The sequence below is a fragment of the Opisthocomus hoazin genome, chromosome 1, assembly GCF_030867145.1.
Source record: "Opisthocomus hoazin isolate bOpiHoa1 chromosome 1, bOpiHoa1.hap1, whole genome shotgun sequence".
NCBI lineage: Eukaryota > Metazoa > Chordata > Aves > Opisthocomiformes > Opisthocomidae > Opisthocomus > Opisthocomus hoazin.
In genome coordinates this window covers 30,817,872-30,843,684 of record NC_134414.1, presented here as the reverse complement: position 1 = coordinate 30,843,684, position 25,813 = coordinate 30,817,872, and the positions used below count along the sequence as shown (strand labels likewise).

The 25,813-nt window shown below is 46.4% G+C and overlaps 1 protein-coding gene across 2 annotated transcripts in view; it reads left to right on the top strand.

The window, feature by feature from the left end:
• The window catches only part of SMAD9 (SMAD family member 9), a 40,263-nt gene extending 15,136 nt beyond the window's left edge, over positions 1–25,127 (top strand). The window contains exons 3-7 of one of the 2 annotated variants that reach the window (XM_075420602.1): positions 7,293–7,550; positions 10,375–10,485; positions 12,189–12,410; positions 16,807–17,063; positions 21,956–25,127. In XM_075420602.1, coding sequence (XP_075276717.1) covers positions 7,293–7,550; positions 10,375–10,485; positions 12,189–12,410; positions 16,807–17,063; positions 21,956–22,099 — 992 coding nt within the window. In that variant the 3' untranslated portion in view covers positions 22,100–25,127. Of the gene's footprint in view, positions 1–7,292; positions 7,551–10,374; positions 10,513–12,188; positions 12,411–16,806; positions 17,064–21,955 lie in introns of both variants that reach the window. The other variant, XM_075420595.1, reaches the window with a different exon arrangement.
• The last annotated feature ends 686 nt before the right edge of the window (positions 25,128–25,813 follow it).

Sequence of the window (25,813 nt, the reverse complement as noted above, 5' to 3'; positions counted from 1 at the left end):
ATAGAATCATTAAGGTTGGAAAAGACCTCTAAGATCATGAAGTCCAACCATCAACCCAACACCACCATGCCTGCTAAACCATCTCCTGAAGTGCCATATGTACATGTTTTTTGAACACCTCCAGGGATGGGGACTCCACCGCTTCCCTGGGCAGCCTGTTCCAATGCCTGACCACTCTTTCAGTAAAGAAATTTTTCCTAATATCTAATCTGAACCTCCCCTGGTGCAACTTAAGGCCATTGCCTCTCGTCCTATCGCTAGTTACCTGGGAGAAGAGACCAACACCCGCCTCACTACAACCTCCTTTCAGGTAGCTGTAGAGAGCGATAAGGTCTCCCCTCAGCCTCCTCTTCTCCAGACTAAATGATCCCGGTCCCCTCAGCCGCTCCTCATAAGACTCGTTCTCTAGTCCCCTTTACCTGCCTTGTTGCTCTTCTCTGGACACACTCCAGCAACTCAGTGTCCTTATAGTGAGGGGCCCAAAACTGAACACAGTACTCCAGGTGCGGCCTCACCAGTGCTGAGTACAGGGGCACGATCACCTCCCTTCTCCTGCTGGCCACTCTATTCCTGATACAAGCCAGGATGCCGCTGGCCTTCTTGGCCACCTGGGCACACTGCTGGCTCATGTTCAGCTGGCTGTTGACCAGCACCCCCAGGTCCTTTTCCACTGGGCAGCTTTCCAGCTACTCCTCCCCAAGCCTGTAGCACTGCATGGGGTTGTGACCCACGTGCAGGACCCGACACTTCGCCTGGTTGAAACTCGTACGATTGACCCCAGCCCATTGATCCAGCCTGTCCTGGTGGAAGGATCCTGGGTCTTCCCCTGCCCAGTGGCATCGCGACGCTGGCAGCCAGCAGGGAGTAAGGGGAGAGTGAGGAGGGAGTGAGGAGGGTCCCCCCTCATGGGCTCGGCGTCCCCCCGGAGCCCCGCGGGTGCCCGGATCTTGTCCAAGGTGCTGAAAGCGAGCTCCTCTCCGTGGGCGTGGGTGAGGGCTGCCCCCTGAACCCCACCCCCCCCCCGCAGACCGGTGTCCGTCTGCCTGAAGTCTGGGCACCGTCCCAGGCTGACCACCCTGGCTAGATTGATGCCTCATTGTCTGAAAATCGTCGATCGACTCAGTAATCCACAGGAACAGTGTATCACTGGCTCTCCCTTTAGAGTTGCAGTAAGATGGCGTATTTTGCTGTGGATAGGAAACCAGGTCAGCTGATGCTTACTAAAATGCCTGGCAGTCTGCCTTCAGTGGGATTTACTTACCTGAATGGATAGTTTATGTGAAATAAATCCCCCGAATTCCCATAAAACTTTGAATTTTTCCACTGATGGTCCTCTTTAGACTGGACTTGGTCAGCCCTGAAAACTTATGACCTTGCTGGAGGGCTGTTCAACTGGGCTTTGTGTCAATGAAACATCTGTTAAAAAATCTTAAGTGTTCAGTGTTGACTTCTGCAGGGATCTTAGAAAGCAGGGCTGGCAGAGATCTTGAGCAGTCATCCTCTTCTCCTCTGCTCCCACTCCCAAACCAAAACAAATTACCAGGTACATTCCTGACAGATATTTTTCTAATGAACTCTAAAAATCCCATGTGACAGAGGCTCCGCAACCTCCCCAGGCAAGTGAATCTATTGCTTTCCTATCCTTACAGTTCAAAATGATTTCTAATGTCTAACCTAGCTCTCCCTTGCTGCCAAAAATCACAGTAATTTAATTTACTAATGGATATGGTTGGTAAGTGTATACTTATTATTCTGTGATTACTCTTTGTCTGGCATGAACTTTACTCTGAGGTGACATTAGGATCAGATAAGTGAACTGTGGGATGTTTCTTTTCACACAGATGAAATAAGGGAAAGACATTTGTTAACATTTGTTAAACAAAAGGGCCTGCTCGCTTTTCTGATAGTCCGTCCACTGCAGCAGAGCTGTCATTTTGAAGTTGTATCTGAACTGCTGTAAACATTGTCACAACTAAAATTTTACAGCTGCAGTGATTGGTGTATGCTGTCGACAGTTTTCAGTGGAAAGAGCGGATATCCTGCCTTGCTGAAATAAACTCTTCAAGAATCTAAGAGAAGATGCTCATAAAATACCCCATTTTGTGTATCTTTCTCTTTGAAGGTTGCAGTCTTCAGTGTCTTCTCATTTCTTCTGGTGTAGCTCCAGTGTAGTTCATGGAGTCTCCTCCTCAGTGCAGCAGCTGACAGCATTGCACAGTGCCGCTTTCAGCCCCGGTCTTCTGATCTGTTCAGTGCCAGCTTACAGATGCTGCCAAATGGCTGCCAAGGCCTGTTGTGCTGACCCTGAAGGAACCCTCAGAAGGTTTCAGCTGTGAACATGTCTCTGTCATTTGTCTGTGCAGCAGGCTGGCTGCATCCCTGCCAGTACAGGAGACGGGGCCGAGGTGCTGGTCTGAGCATTGCTGAACTGGTAGCGTGCTCCTGGGGATGGCTTTGACCCACGTGAACTCGCATGGGCTGGCAGTTCTCAGGGTGCAGGGGTTAGCCTGCAGGAGGGACTTTGGGCACTTTGGACATGACCACCTTGTTTTGGAGGTGAAAGAGAGCGCAGCTGCGAGGACACAAGCTGTGCTGTGTCAGTTCTCCACAGGACCTGGAATTGTTTAGTTGTTTTTGGGCTGTTCTGTTCACCCCTACTGCTCTTCTTACGGGAACAGCTTCGAAGCTGAAGCTCATAAGTGAGTCGCTCCCCTGCTGAAAATGAGGTGTAGCAAGGTGTAGAGCTACTCAGATGTGCTGGGGCAGCAGCAGGAGGGGTGACTTACGCTGCTGCAAGTGGCAATAATGCAGCTCCAGGCCAGCAGCAGTTAGAAGGCAGTGCCGCATGGAGGGGGTGGTGAGGTAAGAGAAGAAATGAGCTTGAGGAGAAAGCGGTAGCAGTGAGATCACCACAGAAAAGCCTGGGAATGATTGGTCTAGGTGCCGGTCTGTTTCAGCAGCAGTTGTCATTTTACTACAGGAAATCTTCTGCATCTTGGCTGTTGGTGATTTTAGGCTTAAGTGGGATTCTCTGAGTCTCATCTTTTGGAGCTAAAGAATCCATCCATGAAATTAGTCAGCAGTGCATTTCTGTGTAATCCACAAGCCAGCATTATTTTCATACAAATGTCCATCCTCTTGGGGCTCGCTTTCCATCACTGCAGTCTGTCTTACTGAATCAAGCACTCTGTGACCAGATCTGTTAACTTCTATTCAGAATGAATGAGTTGAGTCAAAGATGGGAGGGCCTCACCCTCGCTTTAATGGCCTGGCAGATGCCTAGACCTCTTGTTAATAGCGAGCAGCTTTAGGCTCTGATCTGAGATTCAGGGGTTTCATTGCCTCTGCTGTGTCCTCAGGTTGCCCAGCCGCATTCTAGTCTATGCTGACCAAGATTGCACAGGTTATGCATAGCTTTTGTTGCTGCTACCGGTGTCCCCAGCAGATTTATTCTCGTGTCTGCTGAGCAGCAGTTGCCATTTATAAAAAAGCAGCGAGTACTTCTTCTGTTTGTGCAGCATCCGACTACAGAGGGGTGTTAAGCCACCTAACCGAAAGGAGATGGGTATGGTGGTTAGGCTCTGCTGCTCCGTTCATTGTTTTGCTGGTCAGAAGTCTGAACGGTTTGTTGTCAGGAGAAGCTGCAGTTTCAGAAAAACATAAAAGCCGCCTAAACATTTACCTGTTGCTCTTTTATGTAATGTATAGATACTGAAAATTGTAGTGTGAACTGTTGCTGTAGACAGTAGGAGCCTATATGAACTTTTGACTTAGACTAACTGATTGCTTTTGTCAAGCCCAAGTGGGACTAAGGTGTGGTAGCCTCCCAGTTGGAAGACCACCTGATGATCTCACTGCTGGCCATGTGTTTGGTGTTTGTGAATGGTCAGGGGCATAGGGAACAGATGGATCTCACTAGAGGGTAGGTCTCCAAAGGTAGTAAAGTCTGCAAAGGTGGGCTGATGTGTGAGAAATTGCAGTGTGGATGTTGTACTTGGAATTAAACTGTGAGACGGATAGTTTTCTTAACCAGCACCTGAAGTCCCAGGCTCTGGGCACAGCCAGGTTTCTAGGAAGAACTGTTGCAGCTAAAGGGAACAGGAGAAAGCCTAGTGCAGGAAAGGCAGTGGCAGGACTCGGGACATGACTGTATTTGTCTCCAGTTGAACAAAGATCATCAACACTTGGCCATGCATATAAGGAAGGATCCACCCCTGGCTCTCGGTGGAGAATAACGGGTAGAAGAGGACCGCGTTGAGCATAGACAACACAGGTGAATTTTGAGGACAGGCAGGTCCCAATGGACTCAGTCACACAGTTTTGTGCCTCTGGTCACACTTCCTTCAGAGTGGTTCAGCCCTGGATAGTGACATCTGTTACCAAAAGAACAAGGAGAACAAGGCCCTCTGGGGAATATTTTTAGCCACAAACAAGAAAATCTCTTGAGTTCCTCACCACCACAGAGGCTTTAGCCCTCTAGGCAGCCACAAAGCAGTCACTGGAAAGATTGAGTGAGCTGGCAAAAACTGCACAGCAGAGCAGAAATTAAAAGTGCCCTGGTCAGAGCTGGGAAGAAGTTCAAGGCTTGAAAATTCCTCTTGCTGACTCACTCAGGGCGAGTCAAAGGCTTTCCCTGGCAAGTGCTCTCTGTTCACACATCCAGATTCTCAGCTCTCATTTAGAGAAGGGGTTGCGCTGGGTTCTCACAGGGCTGAAGAAAGCCACTTGCTCAGCGGTGGTAGCTGCAGCAAGGTGCCAGGCTCCCAGCGCTGCACGGCATTGCTGTAGTGCAGCTGTCCCTTGCTCTGCACCTCTGCTAGGTACAAAGGGATCACCGGTTCCCCGTTCCCTAGGGCTGCTGGTCAGAGCTGGCTGAGCAGCGGCAGACCTGGCAAGCATCATACCAGTTTCATGGAGCAGCAGAGGAAAACTCCAGAAGCAGCAGCAGCCTGGAGCTGTTCGCAGGAGCATGGGATGGGAGGGGTCCAGCTCAGCAAAACCACATCTGCAGTGGTGGTACTGGCCTTGTCCCAGTATAAAGCAGATGAACTCAGCACTAAAAGAGTCTTTTTTCTCTCCACTGGCTACGAAGAGTTCCATGGGGTTCTGGGCAATACAACTCAGATGTGAATACCTGTATTGCCTGTATGAGTCCTATCTGGGGAGTCTAGGAAATCCAAAAAGCTAAAGAAGCGGTAAAGAAGCAGAAATACCTTTCTCTGCCAAAGGTCTTAAAGAGGGTGGCAGCAAAAATCTTCATCCCACAGGTAGGGGCATAGCAGAGGCAGAAGGTAAGAAAGTAGTCTCCAGAGCACCATCCTTGAGCTGGCCAGAAGCTAATTAGACATGCAGTGGAGCGGAGAAGGGTCGACATATGGTCTCTCAACAGGTATCCCAGAGCCTGTGTTTCCAGGCAGGTAAGAAGAACTCCTGCAGTGAACCCCCTGTCATCGGTCCAATCTTTTCTATGTTTTTAGGGCTCCGTTTTTCAGCTCATGGGTGACTGGCAAATTCCCAAATGCTGTATGCCAGTGGGTGGGCAGGAGCGTGGTTTAACCCTGCCCTGGGTGCGGTGTAGTGCTGTATCAAGCAAGAAGCTGTAAACCTGCCATCGGTACCAGGCACTGGTCCTCCTCCTCCTGCTCAGGCTGCCCCAGCTCTCTGAGCAATCGATGTGCACTGAGGGTGCACGCCAAGGAGGGTGTTTCTGCAGCCTCTTCTCATGCATATGTTTTGCATTATCTTTATTATTTGCTTTATAGCAATTGTTCTAGTCTTTCATTATGCTGGATAAATGAGAATTCACCGTAATTAAAAGGTGTTAGCCAACCTACCTAAAAATAATTTGCCGTACCTAGACAGAGCTTTTGGGCTCAAACAATATGTTAAAACACGTTCAAACCATATATTCCTGGCAGCATTTGTAACCAAGAGCGCACACTGCTATTTGTTTCCGTAAGCTAGTGAGTATGGACTGAAAGATTACGTGCTGCTGGGTTTTAGGCCAGAGGAGCTCTGGGCACTAGGTCAATCGATACAAGCCTGCTGAATTGTTCCCTGTGTTGGGACAATTCATCCTTGTCACAATAACTCAGATTGCCTCTTTATCTTCTCTGGTGGCTTTCAGATCTGCACACTAGCAACTGGGGATTCTCCCTGCCTGTGTTTAAGGCCTTCACTAAGATAATTAGGCACTATGTGAGCTAGCAACTAATAGAGACATCTTGGGGTGCACGAGTCGCCCGTTGTAGGTGCTGTTCTCCCCGCAGCAATGATGGGAGACCCGGTTAAAGCCTCACGTTGAAATCCCATATGCAGAACCATTTAGCAAGCCTGTTTGTGTTCCAGCCTAGGGGCTGCATCTTCATAGGTAAGTCACCAGGTGGGTTTTCTAAAGTGCTTTGATTCTGATTCTGCTCTCGCTCCCACTCTGGATCCAAAATAATTTGGGTCAACTTCAGGTTTCTCAATGGAGCAATGCTGTTAAGAGCACTGACAGTAAGAGATGTAAGTGAACAGAGTTAGTGAAGAGAGGTGATACCTTCTGTTAGACAATTTTTTACATGGATGAATTTGGATTTCAGTTTTCCGACCTGTCTTTTTCAGGTCTTAACTACCAACCATTGACATTTGCCTCTTCATGCTAGATCTTTTCTAACTATATTGCAAGAGCTAAATTAATATTGCTGCAATATTTGAATTGCCATTTATATTTCCCTTTAAAGATCCCACTGTCTGTCTGGCAGCATTTTCAAGTACCTGAAAGCCTTTTAAATCTGGTGTCTAGCTTCAGGTCTGCTTCCTTTTGCCCATCTGTAAAACACTGGTGGTAAAATATGCAGTGCATTGTGGAGCACTATTAATTGTTATTAAAGTTGACTGTGGTTTTGGCAAATCCTGGTGATAATGTTTAGCAATCTCCTGACACGTTCACTCTTTCAGGAAGGAAGGAACAGGTAATTTTGACAGGGAGAAGTGTGCCACTTGCACTTCTGTAAGGGGGCTGTGTGCGCATGCCATACCTGTGAGTTTTATGGTACCTTGCTCAAGTTAGGAATGAGTCCGTGTTTTGCATATGGAATTGCTGCACCTGGCTGCAAATCTGGAAAGAAAAATTCCAAGAATCAGCTTTTGATTCTGGTTTTTGATGAGGTTTGTTGCCCTTTAGTGACTTGTATTTAGACAGCAATATTTTGGTAGCATGGGATATACCTCTTTTTAACTTAAAAAGAGATACACGTTCGAGAGTGCAGTTTTAACCAGATTTTTTCTGTTCTTGTTTTTATTTTCAGTCCTACCTCCTGTACTCGTTCCAAGACACAGCGAGTTTAACCCTCACCTCAGCCTCCTCGCCAAGTTTCGAAACACTTCTCTGCACAGCGAGCCGCTGATGCCGCACAACGCCACCTATCCTGATTCTTTCCAGCATCCTCCGTGCACCCCTTTTCCATCATCACCCAGCCACATGTTCTCGCAGTCGCCTAACAGCATCAGCTACCCCAACTCACCAGGAAGCTCTTCTGGACCGGGAAGTCCCTATCAGCTCACTGGTACGAATGAGCTTTCAGACATCCCGACTGAGGTGGTCAAGGGACTTGCCAGAGCCTGGGGTCAGGTGCCAGTTCTGTGTGCTTCCCCCAGACTGTAGCTACAGATTGAAATGTTGGATGGATATGGAAACTGATTTCTTGTGACTATCTCATAGTATTGTCTCCCAGTCCTTCTGATGGATGCTCATGGGACTAAGAGTTGCAGTTGTGCCACTCCTGGAAGTTCCTTACATGATTAGTGTAAGGGGAAAGTTGAGGAGAGGAGCGGGTGTGCCAGGCCACCTTCTGCCTAAAGCTGCCCATCCATGCTTCTGATACAATCCACGGAAAAGAGCACTTGCAGCACCTAAGTTAGGCACCTGTAATAGGGATGGTCAGGGTAGGGACCTTTAGAAACTCCATCAAGAGAGACAGGATAAAATGGGGAAATTGGTACCCAGAAATGTTTTTTATGTATGGTTATCCCATTGACTGTATAAATTTCAGGAAATTAAGGTGTTTAACAATCTGGCCCAACACTTGGTGAAGCCACCAGGCAAATTCCTATGACTTTGGAACGTGTTTAATCAGCTCCACAGTTCTGGGATCAGCAGGGTTGTGTCGCTCAGATTGTTTGCGTTGTTAACTCCTTAGTACTGCTCTGACTACCTGAGAATTAAGTATACCAAGGAGTTGTCATGCAGCACAGCTGGCAGATAGCTTTAATATCGAAGTATGGTTCAGATTCACTTCTGCACTTTGTTGTAACTCTCAGATAGTTTCAGTGATCTCAACTTTTTCATAAGATGAATTCAGATCAGAATCTTGTAGCTTAATGTTTTAATGTCTCAATTACAAAGCATTTAAATTCATGTTCTTAATGATACACCATATTTTGATTTTAAGTGCAAGAAAGGTGTTTATGTTTACAAGGTATTTGTAGTATTTGAACTTCTTTTTGAGCTGGACACTTTCCAGTGTGATGTTTTTCCTTCGCTCTCCATTCATTGAATGGACCTTCATTCATTTCTTCTCTAAATCTATACTTCAGATTAAATCACATTTAGCAACATCAAAACATTTCAGCAAGTAGTAGGACTTGTTTGTCTTCTCCCGTCTTTTTTCTTTCACCTCTGTGTAACCAAACTAGATTCAGTAGAGCTGGTCCTGACAGGTAAATCAGACCCATTCCAACTATGTAATGGCTCTGACTCGTGCATTTAACTGAACCTGGGACCTTGCAAAGCTACTTAAAAATGGAAGTGGCTCAGCCTGAGCTTCCGTGTCACACGACATGCTGATAAGCATAATTTGCCTGTGTAACAGTCAGGGATGGAAGACTATCTAAAGCAAACCAGAGTTACACCAAGAACCCTCAGTGGGTTTGGTGTGACCAAATACAGATGTCAGCAATGCAAATTTCTGCATCTCGTGCAGTTGTCTATACTCTCTCTAATCAGTGGAGGAAAACAGGCACTTTTAGAACAAGATTCATTGCATCCTAAGGTATGTGTCTAAAGTGGTTGAGGTGCACCGTGTCTGCAGGTGCCTGTTTTTCTTTAGTGGATATATGGAGAGCTTATGGTGACTAGCTTAGGTGTAGACATCAAAAATACTTGTATAACCACATTATATTCCTTTCTGTGACTTGCATTCTGTTCCATTCTGTCTTGATTTTGTTTTAATATTCTAACTTGTTGCATTTTCTGTTGGAGGGTTATGTCATCTGTATGGGAGAAATATCATATAGTGTATGAAATTCCTAAATTCTGAACAATGCTTAAATAGAATAACATTCCTGTGCAATACTTACTTGGAAGATTCAATGGTTGTCTTATGAGACAGGCCGCATTTATCCACTCTGGGTGAAGTTGCTCTGTTTTGAGGGCCAGCCAACAGACCCCAGACAAGAGGAAATTTCAGCCTGGAACCAAGTTAAACCCTGGTCTTCTTGAAGGGGACTGTGGTCCTGCAAACTTTTATATGGCTCTGATTCACACATAAGCCCACTGAGTTTCTGTTCAAATGAATACAACTACAGCTTTTAGTGCTTATGCAGCGAATGTCAGCATTTTCTAATATGAAAATCATGTCCCTTTTTCTTTGGCTTTCTAAAGCCTCCTGTCTGTCTTGAGAATCCCCACTATAGAGTCACCTTCTGTTTTCTAACTTTCTGTGCCAGAAATGGAACAACTCAGGAGCTGGACAGGTTGTAAGTTGATACTTTTTCTCCATATTTTTGCATCACATCCATTGCTCGTTGTTGGGAGACTGAGCAAACTGGAAGAGGGCCAGCCTTCCCTTGTAGGACAGAGGTAAAAAGGACAAACCTGGACGGAGTTTTGCCAAGTATGATTTTAGAGCGTAAAGGCTTTCCATAGGATTTTTTTATAGCCTGTGAAGAAACAGAGCTTTCTCCCAGAGGATCAATTAAAGTTAGCTTCTTTAGGATACTCTTAAATCATCCTCTTGAGTTTTTAAATTTGTAAGCGAAGTCTGGAACAACGATCAAACTGTGCTGCTTTCTTAGGGTAACAACTGGTGCTAGCAGAGAGCTTGACTGGACACCGGTCTAGGCCTGAGGCACTGCTGTGACTGTCCATCTCTCTTTCAAGCGCAGCATGTCCAACATGACAGCCCTTCCTTCCTGTGCTCACTGAACTTGTGATGATCTTAACCTGGAGACTGAAGGGAGGTCGGGTTCAGATTTGTGCTCTGTTTCCAGCCCTTCTCTAGCTAAACAATGCTGAAGAAGTGTTTTCACCAGGAAACGCCAGGGAGAATTTATCAACATACTGATTTAGTTGTCTTTTCTTTCTTTTCTTTCTTTCCTTCTTTCTAATAGTGGAAACGCCACCCCCACCTTACCATGCAAGAGAACCTCCAGGAACCCACAATGGGCGGTCAATGGATGCAATAGCTGAAAGTCAGCTAGTGCTGTCTTTGTCCAATGGAGGTAAATCTGCCGATGGAGAAGCTGAAAGTAAATAATCATTTGTTCTATTCTTCAAAGAAAAACTGTTAAGCAAAAAAATTGTTATTTGAACAAGAAGGTTCAGTCACCTGTAATAACAGGTTTCAGACAGTTTTGCAGTAAGGCTGTGTACTAGGCCCATCCATTAGCCAGCAGAATAGGTTGATGTAAGAATTTGGTGAATTAAGTATGACGTTACAGATTTTAGACCTGGTTTGCATCTATGGACTATTACAGTTAGAAAGCTGTTAATGAAAGCAAACACTGTTATCTGCGTTATAAAGACGAAGATATCAAATCAAGGAAGGTGAGGCAATATAACACACAAGAGCACTAGCAATATCAGAACTGATTTCTTTATCACCTTCAGTTCTGTGTTTCGAGTACTTTAAAGCCTTGTGGTTGAGACCTTTCTTACTGCCATCTTTGTATTCATGCTACATTACTGGCTGGCTAGAAAAGAATAGGACATGTTTTAGTGAAGTACAGGAAATTTTTACAGAAGACCATACTCTTTGTCCTCGTATAAGAATGATTTGGTGGGACAAGGCATGGATGGTCGGTGTAGAAGGCTCTGGGATCTTCCTTGCTCCCCTCAGAGCAACTTCATGACCTCTCCAGCATGGTCTCCACTACCTCCAGACTAGTAGTGGCAGGTGATGCCTCCATCATTCAAAGCTGACTGCTGCAGAGCAGCAAGGGGAAATGGAGTTCCTCTGCTGGGTTTTCCTTTGGCTTCCTGCTCTTGCAAAGAAATCACCATTGTTCTTCTAGTCCAGCATATTGTAGTCCTAAACAGAACTGGAGCAGAAGGAAGATGAAGGTGATAGTGCTCATTGCAGATGGGTACACAGAATGGCCAGATAACAACTAGTTATCAGACACCAATACTTTCAAATAAATTGTCGAGATACTTTAATCTCTTTACCACAGTTTACCATTCCTGATCACTGCCCAAGTGAATATTAGTTGGACATTTATTAGAGGTTATGCACAGAGGTGCTCTGAGGGCAGGGGGACTCACATGCCTGTGGTGGGCAGGCAGGATAAAGTTTCCCACTAATTCCTGTACGACAAATGAGGCTCAGAGGTTTTGTTACATTTTTGAGTCTTTCTCTGTCTCAGAGTTAGAAAACATGGGCAGGGGTAGATCCAGTGGAAATGACCTTGCTGACATTTCTGCCTATGGTCCCACGTGGAAGTGGAAAGTCCCAAAGCACACAAAACATTAGCGGGAGGGATTGATTACTTCTGAACTTCAGAGTTTGGTATTAGGCTGAAGGCTTGGCTCAGTTTTGACTTGCTCTGAGCCCATCTGTCATCCCTAACTCCTGCTGGTGTGCAGAGCAGATGTATCCCTTACTATTTTCAGTGTAGAGGTTGGGCCCTGGTTCAGCAAGGAATGACAGCATATGCCTAATCTAATGCAGTGGAGTTACCATTTTTAAGAACAAGTGAGACTCCTCAGCGGCTTAGAGTGAAGCTGGTGTACCAGCCCTTTGCAAGTTTGGGGCTTCAGTCATAAAATTAAGAAGAAACAGAAGCTGCTGTTGAGCTGAAGCGTGACATAAATGACTGTTTAGATGAAGAGCTAGTGGGAGTGGGAGGGAGGAAAGAAAACAGAGAATGGTTGTTTAAAAACTATTACAGAGACCCAAGCAGCTGATTAATTTTATTTCCTACAGACTTTCGGCCTGTTTGCTATGAGGAACCCCAGCACTGGTGCTCAGTTGCCTACTATGAACTCAACAACCGGGTCGGGGAGACTTTCCAGGCTTCCTCTCGAAGTATCCTTATAGATGGATTTACAGATCCCTCAAATAACAAAAACAGGTTCTGCCTGGGACTGCTCTCAAATGTAAACCGCAACTCTACTATAGAAAACACCAGGAGACACATAGGAAAAGGTAAGAGGAAATCTCTTCTCGTTGGGAATATTCAGAGCTTGAAAGAACTGTGCATTGCATTAACAAACCCAGCTGATTTGTCAGACGTGCTTGTCTTAAAACCACAGCTCAGAGATTACTGCTGAAATAGAAGAAAAGCAGCTGATTCTTTTCAGACTGGGTAACAATCAGCAGAGCAGCTCCTTACAAAAGCTATTTACTTGGCCAGCAAAGAGAAGAATGTTGTTTATAGTTGTGTGTTCTAATTTAGCAGTATGTATTTTCATTTTATTTATTAGAGCTTCTGGCAACTGGGAATATTGCCATTGAAATGCCACTAAAAGGATAATTGCTGGTGCCTCAGGGCTGGTTCTCCTGCTACCAAATAACAAAGGGAGATGGATGAAACACTTAGCAGTTGAGTTATTTAGCTGAAGAACTCTACCAGAGTTGCCTTTGTAGCTTTCACCTGCCTGTCATTCTCATTCCCTGTCTTGTCAACTTCTCACCAGTAAAACTCAGTCTTGGATTCTCCCTCCAGCAGCTCTCCTTGTGTTCTCCGCTTCTGTTTTACACGTACCCTGTGCACATGGGGTCATACGCTCCTGGTGATGAGTATGAGGAGACCGCGCCTGGACATGCGTGGCCGCACACACTCCATCCCAGCTCACTAGCTCTGTGTAGGGCCTGGTATTCTCCCAGAACTTACTGTTGTTTGTGGTGGTGAGTCAGAAGCCCTGTACTGGCCATTTCTCTCTACAGATGAAGGTTTGCCTGTTCTGGTATATCCAGTCTAGACTCATTATCTTGCCAACCCAGCCTCTCACCAGTAGCTGCCTGGGAATGGATTTCCCACTGGGCTAATTAACTCTAATTGTTCCACTCCTATTATCTTGTCAACCTCACCTCATTTCCCAGGCCTAGAGCAGTATTCTAATTGGCTCTTGATAGTCTGGTGTTGAATGACTGAACACGAGGAAGCTCTGAGACAACTGTGACATAGTTTTGACAAACAACGGTGGATCTGAAGGCTAGCGCAGGAGAGGTTGTACTTAGCTCTTGCACTTTTCTCCGGAAGGGAAGGCACTTGTGTTGCAGGTGTGCTGTGTGAAGCCAGTGTGTTGCTGCAAGTGTCTGTCATGGTAGTTTGTTGTGAGGGGTGGAAATGAGTTGTACATCTAGTTCTAACTCACTCCGAAAATAAAGCAAATCTTCTCTATCAGCATAAGCTGTCAGGGGTGTAGATCAAAGCTGAGCCTAGCTCTAAAAGAAGAACAACAAAAGATCCCAGTCAAATCTGTCATCTGAGGATGTTACATGCTGTGACTTTCTGCCCAAAATGAGGAAGAGACAGAACAGAAAGAAAATGAGGTAAATGCTAATGGTCCTCATCCATTCAAATCTGAAGATCTGTCTTCATTGATTAAAAGTCCTTTTAAGTGTTACACTAGGAATCTGCCCAAGGGAAGGGAGCAGGTTGCCTAGAGAGGCGCTTAGTATATCAGAGATCCTTAATTTTACTGCTCTTACCTGTTTATGCAAATCTGAAAAATACATGTTCAAATGGAATAGAAGTGGCACCAGTACAGGCCTGCAGAAGAGCACAGAGCAGCTCCAAAAGTGTGTAGTTCAAAGGCATGCTGAACAGATGAAAGCTACTGAAATGGATACAATTGTCACATATTAACAGGGGAGAAAAAAGAGTGAGTAAACAAGATTAGCTCAGTAGGATAAGGATATGTGATTGAATTGTCATGTAGTGTATCAGCGTGAAACGGTTTCCTGGAAATACCACATCAAAGCTAAAAACAATCCAGAACACAATGTAACATCTACTAGCAATTGGACCTGTTTCAGCAGTCAGACTTCAAGGACAAAAAGGAGACTTCTGATCAGAGTGTCGAAAAGATGTGGATGCTTGGAGACTGCTGAATTTCCAGTTTCTGCAGAGAGCAATGAAGTCCCGCTAAAACATATGGACCCTTGATTTGGTCTTCAACAAATGTGTATCCAGCTGCTTGTCTTCCTTGCGGGTGCTTGTCTCTGGTAAATGAATACCAGGAGAATGGAAATACACACTGACATTTCACTACTGCTGTATTTGTTGCTTTTAATAAATCCACAAGGACAAAGCAAATTGTAGGCTTTGCTTTCGGAAGTGACTTTGGTGGTTTTGGTACTGTAGTACGCAGTTTGAGCAGTGCATTTTTTTCAGAAGTTGCGTTGCTCAATATGCTCTGAAAATCCAGCCTTTAAAATTTTTCACCTTAGCATGCAGAAGTGTGGTCACCCTAAATCAGTAGCCACACCTGAAGATTTGCAATGTGATGGACATTTATGTCCTTATTCTTCTTTCCCTACCCTGTGTTCTCACTCTGTTTATTTCGGAAGGTTACATGGACTCCATCAAGGTCAGCTAGGACCTTTGTGTTTTCAGTCCTTCCCTTTTATCCATCTTCCAGGGAAGGGGAAGGAGACATAGGTCAAGTAATAGCAGTCACAACACACAACACCCCATAATGTCTGGTGCGGTTGGACTGGAGCTAACGACTGCTCTTACGGAGCTGTCATCTTGCTTGTGTTCCCAGCGAAAAACTAGCGTGTGCTCTGAGCCACACGCCCCTGCCACTCACATTTAATTGGAGAGCTCGTGGGTGCATAGAAGTAAAAGTCAAGTGATGGCTTGAAGACAGACTTCAAGGTTCCGTCTGAGTCACTCTGGAAGTCTATGGGAGAGCGTATTTTTCCCAGATTTCTTTCCCACTCAACCTGCTTTTCCCCAAGCCTTTCCCACTTCTGTTTAGAGGCTGTTTTTGTCCAAGGATGTGCTGCTGCCCCTTGCTGTGGTGACCACAGAATGATGAGCAGACTGGGAATATGTAACCAGTCTTTTTTGTATGAAAGACAACAGGAATAAAACTAATTACAACTGGATTATTAAAGCATAGTTATCACTAGCTTTGCAGGCAGTCCACTGAGACTCTGTGAACACATGCATTTATGTGCAGGTTTTTGAATGCCATACCTGGGAATAGAGAGGAGGATTTTATTTTTATTTGGAAGTAGTTTTTATGAGAACAAAGAACTGAGTTCTTCCACCTCTCTTGGCCATGGGAGGGGTTCATCTCACCTAATCTAGCCATGGGAAAGGTGAATGTCTAAGCATGTTCACAGAATGCTTCATCCCCCTTCAGGGTGTGGTTTCATGCTCACGTTTAAGCAGTCTGGGTCCCCATCGCGACGCTTGCACTGATGGTCTCACTGCAAATAAATATTCTTTGGTTTGGTTTGAAGTTTATTAGCTGATTCAGTTCCCCAGTCTGGATGGCTGCTCAGTCCCCAGCCGTTGCTGCTGGCATGAAAGGAGGTGTGGGAAGAAGCAGCAGAGGCAGGGAGCAAAGGAGCCTTTTCAGCACCTGCACAGACTTCCATCAGCTTAAGCTGGCTGTGAGCCTGCACTCTGTAGCGGATGGAGTGAATGAATCGTCTGGTCACGGTGCCTCTCATCATCTCTCAACTAGGGAAGGCATCTACACCATTAGCTTACACAAGATCCCTAACTTTAGGGCTGCTGGATTGGGCTAAGATAAATTCTCCCACCAATGTAGGTATATTTTCATGCAAGCAGACATCCTGGGGCCACCACAGCGTTTGAATGGATAGACGTGCTTCCATCTTCATTTCCCCAAGGCGTGGTAAAAATTGGAGAGTTAGTGTTGGTAAGTCACTCAGGCACTGAAAAGTCCAGAAGGAAATCAGTCATTTTCTTGCTAAAGGTCACTCTGAACAGGATCTGATGAGTAAGTCACGTCATGTAAATGCAAATACATGGTTCTGATGTGGTGGATAAAGAAAAATACAGAAAAGCTAGTTTAAGTACACACCATGCTGTGTTTGAACTGCATGAGATGGGATCCTGTAGTAAAAAAATAGCGTGCAGTGAAGTGGGTCTCGGTCAGCGTGCATGTGCTCAACAGTGAAAATTGATTTAGATGTGTAATGCGTAACAGATTTGTCAGTTCTTTGGTGGTTTTGATCCATGCTTTGTAAAGGGTTGACATATGTTTGACATTCATGTGTGTGTGCGTGTGTGTATCATTAAGTACTATGCTGTTGGGTTAAATAAGTAAACCAACCTTCACTGAGAAACAAGGCAGAACATCACATGCCAAGACTTTTTTCTCCTAGCCAGGTACCTGTAAATAGCGTTTATGACAATTTCCTCGTAATGTTGGTGGGTCCATTGTACAGATCTACACAAAGTTTGCTGTCTTTTAAAAGGCAGTGTATAGGCACTGAGTGCCTGGAATGATCCTGGGCTTGTATGCCCACACAAGTTAAATAGTTAAAGAATTACCGATAAAAAGTGTGTTGTGAACAACGGAGAAATGATAGCCGTCATTTTTTCTTTTTCAAGGTGTTCATCTTTACTACGTTGGTGGGGAAGTGTATGCTGAATGTGTCAGTGACAGCAGTATTTTTGTGCAAAGCCGCAACTGTAACTATCAGCATGGTTTCCACCCAGCCACTGTCTGCAAGATCCCCAGTGGCTGCAGCCTCAAGATCTTCAACAATCAGCTCTTCGCCCAGCTGCTCGCCCAGTCAGTCAATCATGGTTTCGAAGTGGTGTATGAGCTGACCAAGATGTGTACGATTCGAATGAGCTTTGTTAAAGTAAGGATTCTGTTTCTCTTGCTTTTCTGGAAAGGCAAATCCCATCGATTGCTAGCTTTGGTGCAGAACTAGACCCCATCAAATCCTGCCCAAGTGGGGATTTAGACATCGAACTTGCAAACAGTGATTGAGATGATTGTGTATTTTCCAGTATTGCCTTAAACTTCTAGGTGCTTAAAATCTGTAGTTCTTGCGGTCAACCTGGAAATTTCTTAGATTCCAAAAATTAGGTATTCCATAGGCTTTTTGTGGAAAATAATCAGAGATTGAATAGTGGTGTTCTCCCATGGATTGCATGAAGAGCTCAGTTTCGAGGGGCTTAGCAACATGTAAATGTTGTAGCACATATCTTAGGCAGTTGTGATCTCTCCTGTTGTTACTGGGACCTTGGTAGAGCCATAGATCTGAAAAAAATGTCCTTATGTCTCTAGACTAATTTACAGTCTCACCATTACTGTAGACTGGTCTCAGTCAAGAAACGTTGGGTCCTCCTTCAGCCCCCACTGAGCTTGCTGAGAATTGTTTTTTGCCACCTGTCTGATCCCTGTCAAGAGATTGTCTTAATTTCTGATGGCATTCACTTTGGCCAGCCGCACTACCAGGAGGGCTTCTTACAAGCAGAATACAAAACCCAAAAGAACATCTGACCTTACCCCTGTTACTTGGAGGAGACAGGGGACTGCCAAAGCCACTACTGTTTCCATGTCTTTCATATCTGAACTTCGCAGTCTGACTGCTCTGCGTGTGATGGTGTCAGTCTTTGTAGGAGTTTTTTAAATCTTCTGAATGGCCTTCTCACAGAATGAGATCTCTTGACTCCTTCTGGCGCTTAGGATTTACTTAGGTGCCTATCTAGCATCTAAACCCCAGAGAATGGTGAGTGTTTCAAGACTGTGTACAGATGCTCTAGACTGACTTCCTACGGTGCTGCTGGGGAGAGCTGGCAGCAATGTTCAGCCTGCAAACTAGAGATGTTGCACATTTAGAAGCAAGTTGGTCCTGCTAGGTACCAGCAGGAGTGGCTTGAGTATGTCTCTTTGTCTTGCAGATTTAGTTCTGTACAAGTGACTGAATCAAGCTGATTTAATTCATATCTAAGATACTACAAAACTGCTTGAGGCTCGAGTCCAGTTCCCCTGTGTTCTGCAAAGCAGAGGAGTCAGGCCCATGCAACTTTCTGGTTCTGACTCTTCCCAGCCATCCTTGGGGACCCATATCCTTAACTCTCTGAGAGCATTAAGAGTGTCCCATAACTTTTCCCAAGAGTCCAAGCCAAAATCTCTCTGCCCATGACCATACTGTTGCTTTCTTCTTGGGAAGGAACTGACATCTTGTTCACACGCAAGCATTAGGGGAAAAAAAGAAAGCAAGAAACCCAACAAACAGCATTTTCTTTAATGGCAGACATGAATGGGCATGTTGTTTATAAAGGCAGTTTGGCCAGTTACGCAATATTTTCATTATCTCAGCAACTCAGGGGCAGTCTCTTTGATGTGTTATCTGCCTCCATGCCCAGCACGGCAGCAGAAATGGTGGTGTTGATGCACTAAATAGCGCTGCTGCCATATTATCGCCTTGCTTTGCTGAAACAATAGCAGCCACTATAGTGCATCAGGCACCAGAAGACCAGTGCAAGGAGTTATTCTGAACCCTTTCCCATGACCTTTGGAAAATAGCTATGCAAATCTCATCTAGGTTCTTCCTTCCTGGCCTGTGAAAATCCTTTCCTGTACTCAGTCTTCGCACATTCTTTCTCTCCCAAGGTGTGAGCCCTGGTGTGTTGTCTGGGGACAGGAATGCCCCTGGGTGTTGGGTTTGCAGTGCACAGAAGAGCATGTTGTCTGTGCACAGAAGAGCATGTTGTCTGTCAGAGCCACACACCAAGAGTCCCCAGGTGCAGGGCAGTCCTGTGGTTTCTCCCCTGATTTATGACCGGATGCTGCTGGTCGCCTACAGCCCACAGGGCAAGCAGAGCCAAAGGGCTGGAGACCCTGCCTCCTTCCCCACCAATGCTTGAGCTGCCACCTGGGAGGCAGGGATGGGTAGGAAACAAGACATGAGAACCTTGCCAGGACTGTATCGTCCTCTGGAGGCAGGACACGGCACAGAGGGAGGTGAAGGTCCTGTCCCCTCTGAATCGCTTCATGTACCCATGAGCAGCTGGGAGGAGCTCAGCCCTCAGGCAGACGCGAGTGTATTGTCAGCGAGAGCAGACAGCAGTTTCCATCTGCTTAGCACTGCTGATAACCAAAGCAGGATGGCTGTTGTCGCCTCTCCACACGTGAGGCAGCTGAAGCACAAAGAGGAGGGACAAAGAGTTTCTCCAAGCCGAGGTCTGAACCCAGTGTCCTCCCTCCCACATTTCCCCGGGTCTTGGGGCTCAAGGGACGACTCAGCAGACTTGGCCCTGCTCCCCAGCACGAGGCAGCTCAGCGCCCTGGGACGTGGCTGGAGCCTGGGCTGGAGAGAGCTTTTGCCTGCAGGAGTTGGGAAGGGCTGGCAGGAGCAGCAGGACCCCTCGGCCGATCTCCCCTGTGCCAGAAGGCGCGTTTCTGGTCTCCCCGTGGTGGCATTGGTATCTTCTTCCCACCATCTGCGCACAGTGCCACCACAGCTGTGCGAGTTCTTCTCGTTTTGTTCCCTCGTTAAGAGAGCCCCGCCTGCGGGTTCATTGCATCCCTGGGGATGAAGGAGGCTACCTGTGACCCCAGGGCAATGTGCGGGAGGCCGAGGGGCCCTGCCCTCCTGGCGTGACCCCACTGGGAGATCGGCCAGAGCTGGAGCCGACGGTGCTGTGAGTGCCTGGGAGCTGGCCGTAGAGGGGGATGGCCGGTCGCCAGCACCTGCTGCCAGACCCCCCTCATCAACAGAATCACAGAATCACAGAATGGTAGGGGTTGGAAGGGACCTCTGGGGGTCATCTAGTCCAACCCCCCTGCCGAAGCAGGGTCACCTACAGCAGGCTGCACAGGACCGCGTCCAGGCGGGTCTTGAATATCTCCAGAGAAGGAGACTCCACAGCCTCCCTGGGCAGCCTGTTCCAGTGCTCCGTCACCCTCAGAGTGAAGAAGTTCTTCCTCATGTTCAGATGGAACTTCCTCTGCCTCAGTTTGTGCCCATTGCCCCTTGTCTGGTCACTGGACACCACTGAAAAGAGCTTGGCCCCATCCTCCTGACACCCACCCTTGAGATATTTGTAGGCATTTATAAGGTCCCCTCGCAGCCTTCTTTTCTCCAGGCTGAACAAGCCCAGCTCCCTCAGCCTCTCCTCGTAGGAGAGATGCTCCAGTCCCCTCACCATCCTCGTAGCCCTCCGCTGGACACTCTCCAGCAGCTCTTCATCTTTCTTGAGCTGGGGGAGCCCAGAACTGGACAGAGTAACCCGCAATTCCTGCTCCTCTGGATTCTGCCTCCTGCCAGTCAGCAAAGGTGCACCCACTCCTCTGACACTTGGCCTTCTGGCCATGTATCTTCACTGCGACTGAGTGCTTAAGGCCTCACGAACTCAGAAGCCTGACTGTACTGATTTAGAGAGTGGCATTTTATGCAAATGTTCCCAGAACGTAAATCTGAGGTGCCTGTGAACACAGGCCCTTCCTAGCCTGATAAATGCTCTGCACGTCAGAAAAATGCTGCCTCATTAAAGTATTCTTTGGGCTTTGGTGGGTCCATGTCTTACTATTCTGCTTTCTTCCCCTTCATTAAGTAGAAATGGATTTTATCCAGACCACTTATTATGGCGTCTGGTTTTGGTGTTGATCCTAGTTTTGCAGCTGATCGTCTAGAGAAGTGGGTTCTGGCAGCCTCAGTTGTCTGAGCTGTTCAGCACTCTGCAACTTAGGTACCTTTGGCAGGCGTCAATCTTAATATACCTCCACATCCTTTTCTCACGACAAGAATATCACCCCTCCTGACTAGCATAACGATAGGTAAGGCTCAGCTTCTCTGAGTAGCGGCCCACAGATGAAGAGCCTCATCCTACAGCGGGACCGCGTTTTGCACATTGCCCTGTGGAAAGCCAAGTGCAGTTCTGGCGGTGAGACAGACGGTGAACTGCGAGACTTTGGGCTGTGACTGGGGTGTCTTGTGTTGCTGTGAAATCAGGCTGCCCGCCTGACAAGCAGACACTGTGCCCACTTCAGCCACGGGGACTTCTGATTCTCTTTCCTCCCTGCCAGCACTGCATCCCCATCTTCTGTCAGATGCTCCAAATCCCTTACCTCCCCAAAAGAGCTGGAGAAATTACTGCAGGACTTCCCCCAGCAGACAGCCAGGAACTCCCCTGAGAAGAGAGGACGTGTTCAGTGATAGAAAACCTATGGAAAATAGCTATACATAGGTTAGGTATGGTACCAAGGAACCTTATTGGAAGTTTTCAGAGTTCAGGTAAATACCTAGAACTTCTAGAGTCTCAGACTCGTAAGATGCATCTCTACCGACAAATGAGGCCGTGCCCAGGATCATTCCTAGTTCCTGTTAAAGTGTTATGACAGGGCCTGGCCTGCTTTTCGTCTGCACCAGACAGGAGCCTGGCAGGCTTTCCTGGGCACGTCTCTGGGGTGCCAACAGCGGGGACCATTCCCTGTGGGCTGTTTGCAGGCAGCCAAGCTCAAAAACAGGGCTTTCCATGCCAGTTGGTCTCAGCGCCTGGAAGTGCGACTGAGCAGTTTTAATTTAGTAGTATAGAGTCCCCGATAACTATGATAGCAATGATGTTAAAAAGGAGCAAGGTTTCTAGAGAAAATTACCCCTAGGACAGAGCGTTAAATCTTGGGAGCTTGGGTGATGGACTCCCTGTAGCTGTGTTAGACTGTCAGCGCTGGAGTTGTGATTTAATGTTGTTTCTGTTTTTTTAAAAACCCTCACTTTTCGGTCCTTTGATGCTTTTATAGGGCTGGGGAGCAGAGTATCATCGCCAGGATGTTACAAGCACGCCCTGCTGGATTGAGATCCACCTGCACGGACCATTGCAATGGCTGGATAAGGTGCTGACACAGATGGGCTCACCTCACAACCCCATCTCCTCAGTCTCTTAAGAATCATCTCTAGAATTCCCTTAGGATGGATACTATTGCAGGCAGTGGCTTATAGGATTTCCAGTGAACAGAAGCTTCTGTATGTAGATGTATGTAGATGTAAATATATCTATACATAGTCTATGTTCCCCTTTTTTTTTCCATGCTACATTTTGTGGTTTCTAGTTACTCTGATGCCAGTATAATAAGTTTAGGAATTCAGGTGTAGCGTATCTGTTCTCTAGTACAAAATAAGCCAAATTCCTGCAAAAATGTCAAACATTTCCTCTAAGCATCTTCATTCCCCAGCCAAGCCAGTAAACGGTGCGAATTCTCAGCACTTTCATGCAGATTCAGAAACCTGGCTGTAGCTGTTCCTAGTAGGTGAAATTCACCCTTCTGCAGGCAACCAAAGTCAGATCTCTGCACCATTTATATCCGTTTTACATCCTAATTTCAGGTCTAAAAGAGGACCTTAGGTGGTGCACAGGACTTATGCATAGAGATGACTTTTATCGAGTGAACTGAAGGACTAACCTGCAATTCCAGTCTGTCTCCCTACTGCAAAGCACGATAGGACAACAGATCCTCTGAGGAGCTGAGGCACCCCTGTCTCCCCTAGGATTTGGCAGGAGGAGGGAGCCCTCAGGACGCGTTCAACACTGGAGCCTTATCAGAGCATTCTGGACACATCCAAGTAGTCTGATACTGTTAACACAGTAGCGTATGGTACTGCTGCACTGAAAAGCAACAAGCTCCTAAGAAAAAAAAAAAGAAAGAAAATTTGAAATATATGCCTATAAGTTTAAAAACTAATTAACTTCCAGTGCTTTTTTTGCAAAGTGCATACATACTTGCATATGTATCTGGCATGTAAACTGAATCCTATCCATTATACAGTATTGATGTAGTTTGTTTTAAAGTTAGGACTGTCTGTAGTTAGACTACTGTGCTGATATCAAGGGTACGTCTAAAAGGGACTTGAACTGTGATTCAGAAAGGGGAAATGAAGTGTGCATTGATGAAACAAATAGTTCCTTCTGTCACTCAGCTTGGGATAGTCTCTGTGCTGGGAACAAGAAGCCCCGCGCTCACAGGATGCAGTGGGAAGGAGGTGGGAGTCAGCCCCTCCATCCCCTGTGCTGGGGTCGGACTGGGGGATTTGACAGACAGGGCTTCCCTGCCATACATCCCCAGGGACGGTTTCTCGTCTTTCGTACAGGCTTTGTCATTTGCGGTGCTTTTGCCTCGCCTGCAGAAGATGGTGAGGCAGTGTAAGCCACAAAAGAGTGAATCTATGTGCAAAAACTTTTCTTAAAAGCTCCTTGTCTGTGGTCCTTCTCTAAGCAGGGAAACCTGTGGCCCATGCTCTGATCCACAGAGCCAGCCCTACAAAATGCTGTTCACTTGGTAACCTTCTCTGAGGAGGCAGGTGAAACTCTTACTACATTTTGATGGCCCCCATTACCTTGCTGAAAGGGTAGAGGATTCTGTCTTTCCAGGCATAACAACCCACTGAAAATTGTCTTGCTTTAAGGGTCAAAAAGAGTGGTAACTTCTCCAGTCTCACTCCTCCTTGGAACACACCAGAAGTATCCTGAGACAAAAAATATGTGTTACAGAATGTTTCTTTTCTTCTCATGCAATACCTGGTGCCACACATTTTACTGCGTAATTAAAAGAGGATGCCTGAAATCTTCAGCTGCATCACATACACAAAGGAAATAACATTCATTGACAGACTTGTCGTGTCTTTTAGATACCTGTTACAGGGTGGTAATTATGAACAGAGCAGAGGAACCAGTAAACTATCAGGGTTGCTTCCTTTGAATGCACCTTCAGCTGCCTGTAGGATTTGTAGGGCACAGAAGGATAAATGGTGGTTAAATTTGAGCAGTAATAGCAAGACGTGTAGGAAAGTTGTATACGTGAAGAACCCTGTTCTGTCACCATTTGGTGTCAACAAGGTCACTGTGGAATGGGAAAAGCTTTACAGTCTCCTGCAGCAATGAAATCCAGTAATAACGTTACGCAGAAATTCCAGGTATGCCATTTACTGTTTAGCAGACCAGAGAGAGGTCAGCTTGGAAAAAGACATTTTCCTCAGCTCACTCTGTCGTCAGTGTCACTGTACAGAGGTACTGCTTACACGGCTTTTAGCATGTTTATTGCACCCTTTGTCTTTTAGTTTCTCTGTGCTTTTCATGTTGCTCAGCCCTTTGCTTTCTTAGCAGCTGAGGATAGAGAAAATCACCTCCCCTGTCCAGGATCTAGCTCTGTACTTCACTAAATTATTCCTTGCCTTTTAGGCTGAAATCTCCTTCCTCCTAATGTAGAGAGAAGCCTAGGGGTTGCTTTTAGACATTTCCAGCATTGTCATCTTCCATGCAGAGAGCAAAGGGGGACGTTCGGAGGCGCATCTGCGCTTGGGCAGCTCTAGAACTCAGTTTCTTGCTGATGCTGCAGTGGCAAATTGGATGGCCAGTGAAGAGAAGCAGGTTCTTCTGGGGCATCATTCGTTTCATCACAAGGCAGGTATTTCAAATAGGTGAAATAATACACTGCACTCTGAGCGTTCTTCTATTGAGTGTAAAGGAAACTCAGGGTCACTAGCTCAAATGTGGAGTGCTACATTGGATATATTCAAAAGTAGGTGAGGTGGGCCTTGGAGATCATGTGGTGGCTTTCCCAGCCTAGTAGTGATACTTGCTCGGTAAGTGTCTGGGTTGTTTAAATGGAAGTTGGTAAATTCAGAGCAGTTTTTCCTTTCCTGTATGTGTACTTTTACAGTAATCCTCATACAAACAGGATTTGGCTTCAGTGCAGTCCACACATGCATCTCATTAAAGGTAGTCACCTTAATATTACAGAATCACAGAATCACAGAATAGTAGGGGTTGGAAGGGACCTCTGGGGGTCATCTAGTCCAACCCTCCTGCCGAAGCAGGGTCACCTACAGCAGGCTGCACAGGACCTTGTCCAGACGGGTCTTGAATCAGAGAAGGAGACTCCACAACCTCCCTGGGCAGCCTGTTCCAGTGCTCCGTCACCCTCAGAGGGAAGAAGTTCTTCCTCATGTTCAGACGGAACTTCCTGTGCCTCAGTTTGTGCCCATTGCCCCTTGTCCTGTCGCTGGGCACCACTGAAAAGAGCTTGGCCCCATCCTCCTGACACCCACCCTTCAGATATTTATAAGCATTTATTAGGTCCCCTCGCAGTCTTCTCTTCTTCAGGCTGAACAAGCCCAGTTCCCTCAGCCTCTCCTCGTAGGAGAGATGCTCCAGTCCCCTCACCATCCTTGTAGCCCTCCGCTGGACTCTCTCCAGTAGCTCTTCATCTTTCTTGAGCTGGGGGAGCCCAGAACTAGTAAGTAGAGAGGCATTTCTGGAGCATGATTCTTCTGAACTATTTAAAATGTCTGCATTAGGATGGCTTGAGTTTCAGCAAATTTAACTGATTTGCTGAAAGTTGGATCAAAGCACCTGATTCTGGGCAATCGGAACCAACAGCCATCTCAGGATTGTTGTCATTTGGGATGGCTGGTTTCACTGTGTGAACTCTTTCCTCTTTTGATGGCCTCTAGGGGCTTAGTCCACTGTGTGAGATGCTGCGAAAACACACAGCAGCTGACAGCTGCTTCCCAAGAGAAGGGGAGAGCTCACATCATGAGGGAGGAGTGGTAACAGAGGGCAAGGCAAGCACGTAAATAGGAAGATCATCCCTGCCCAGATACAG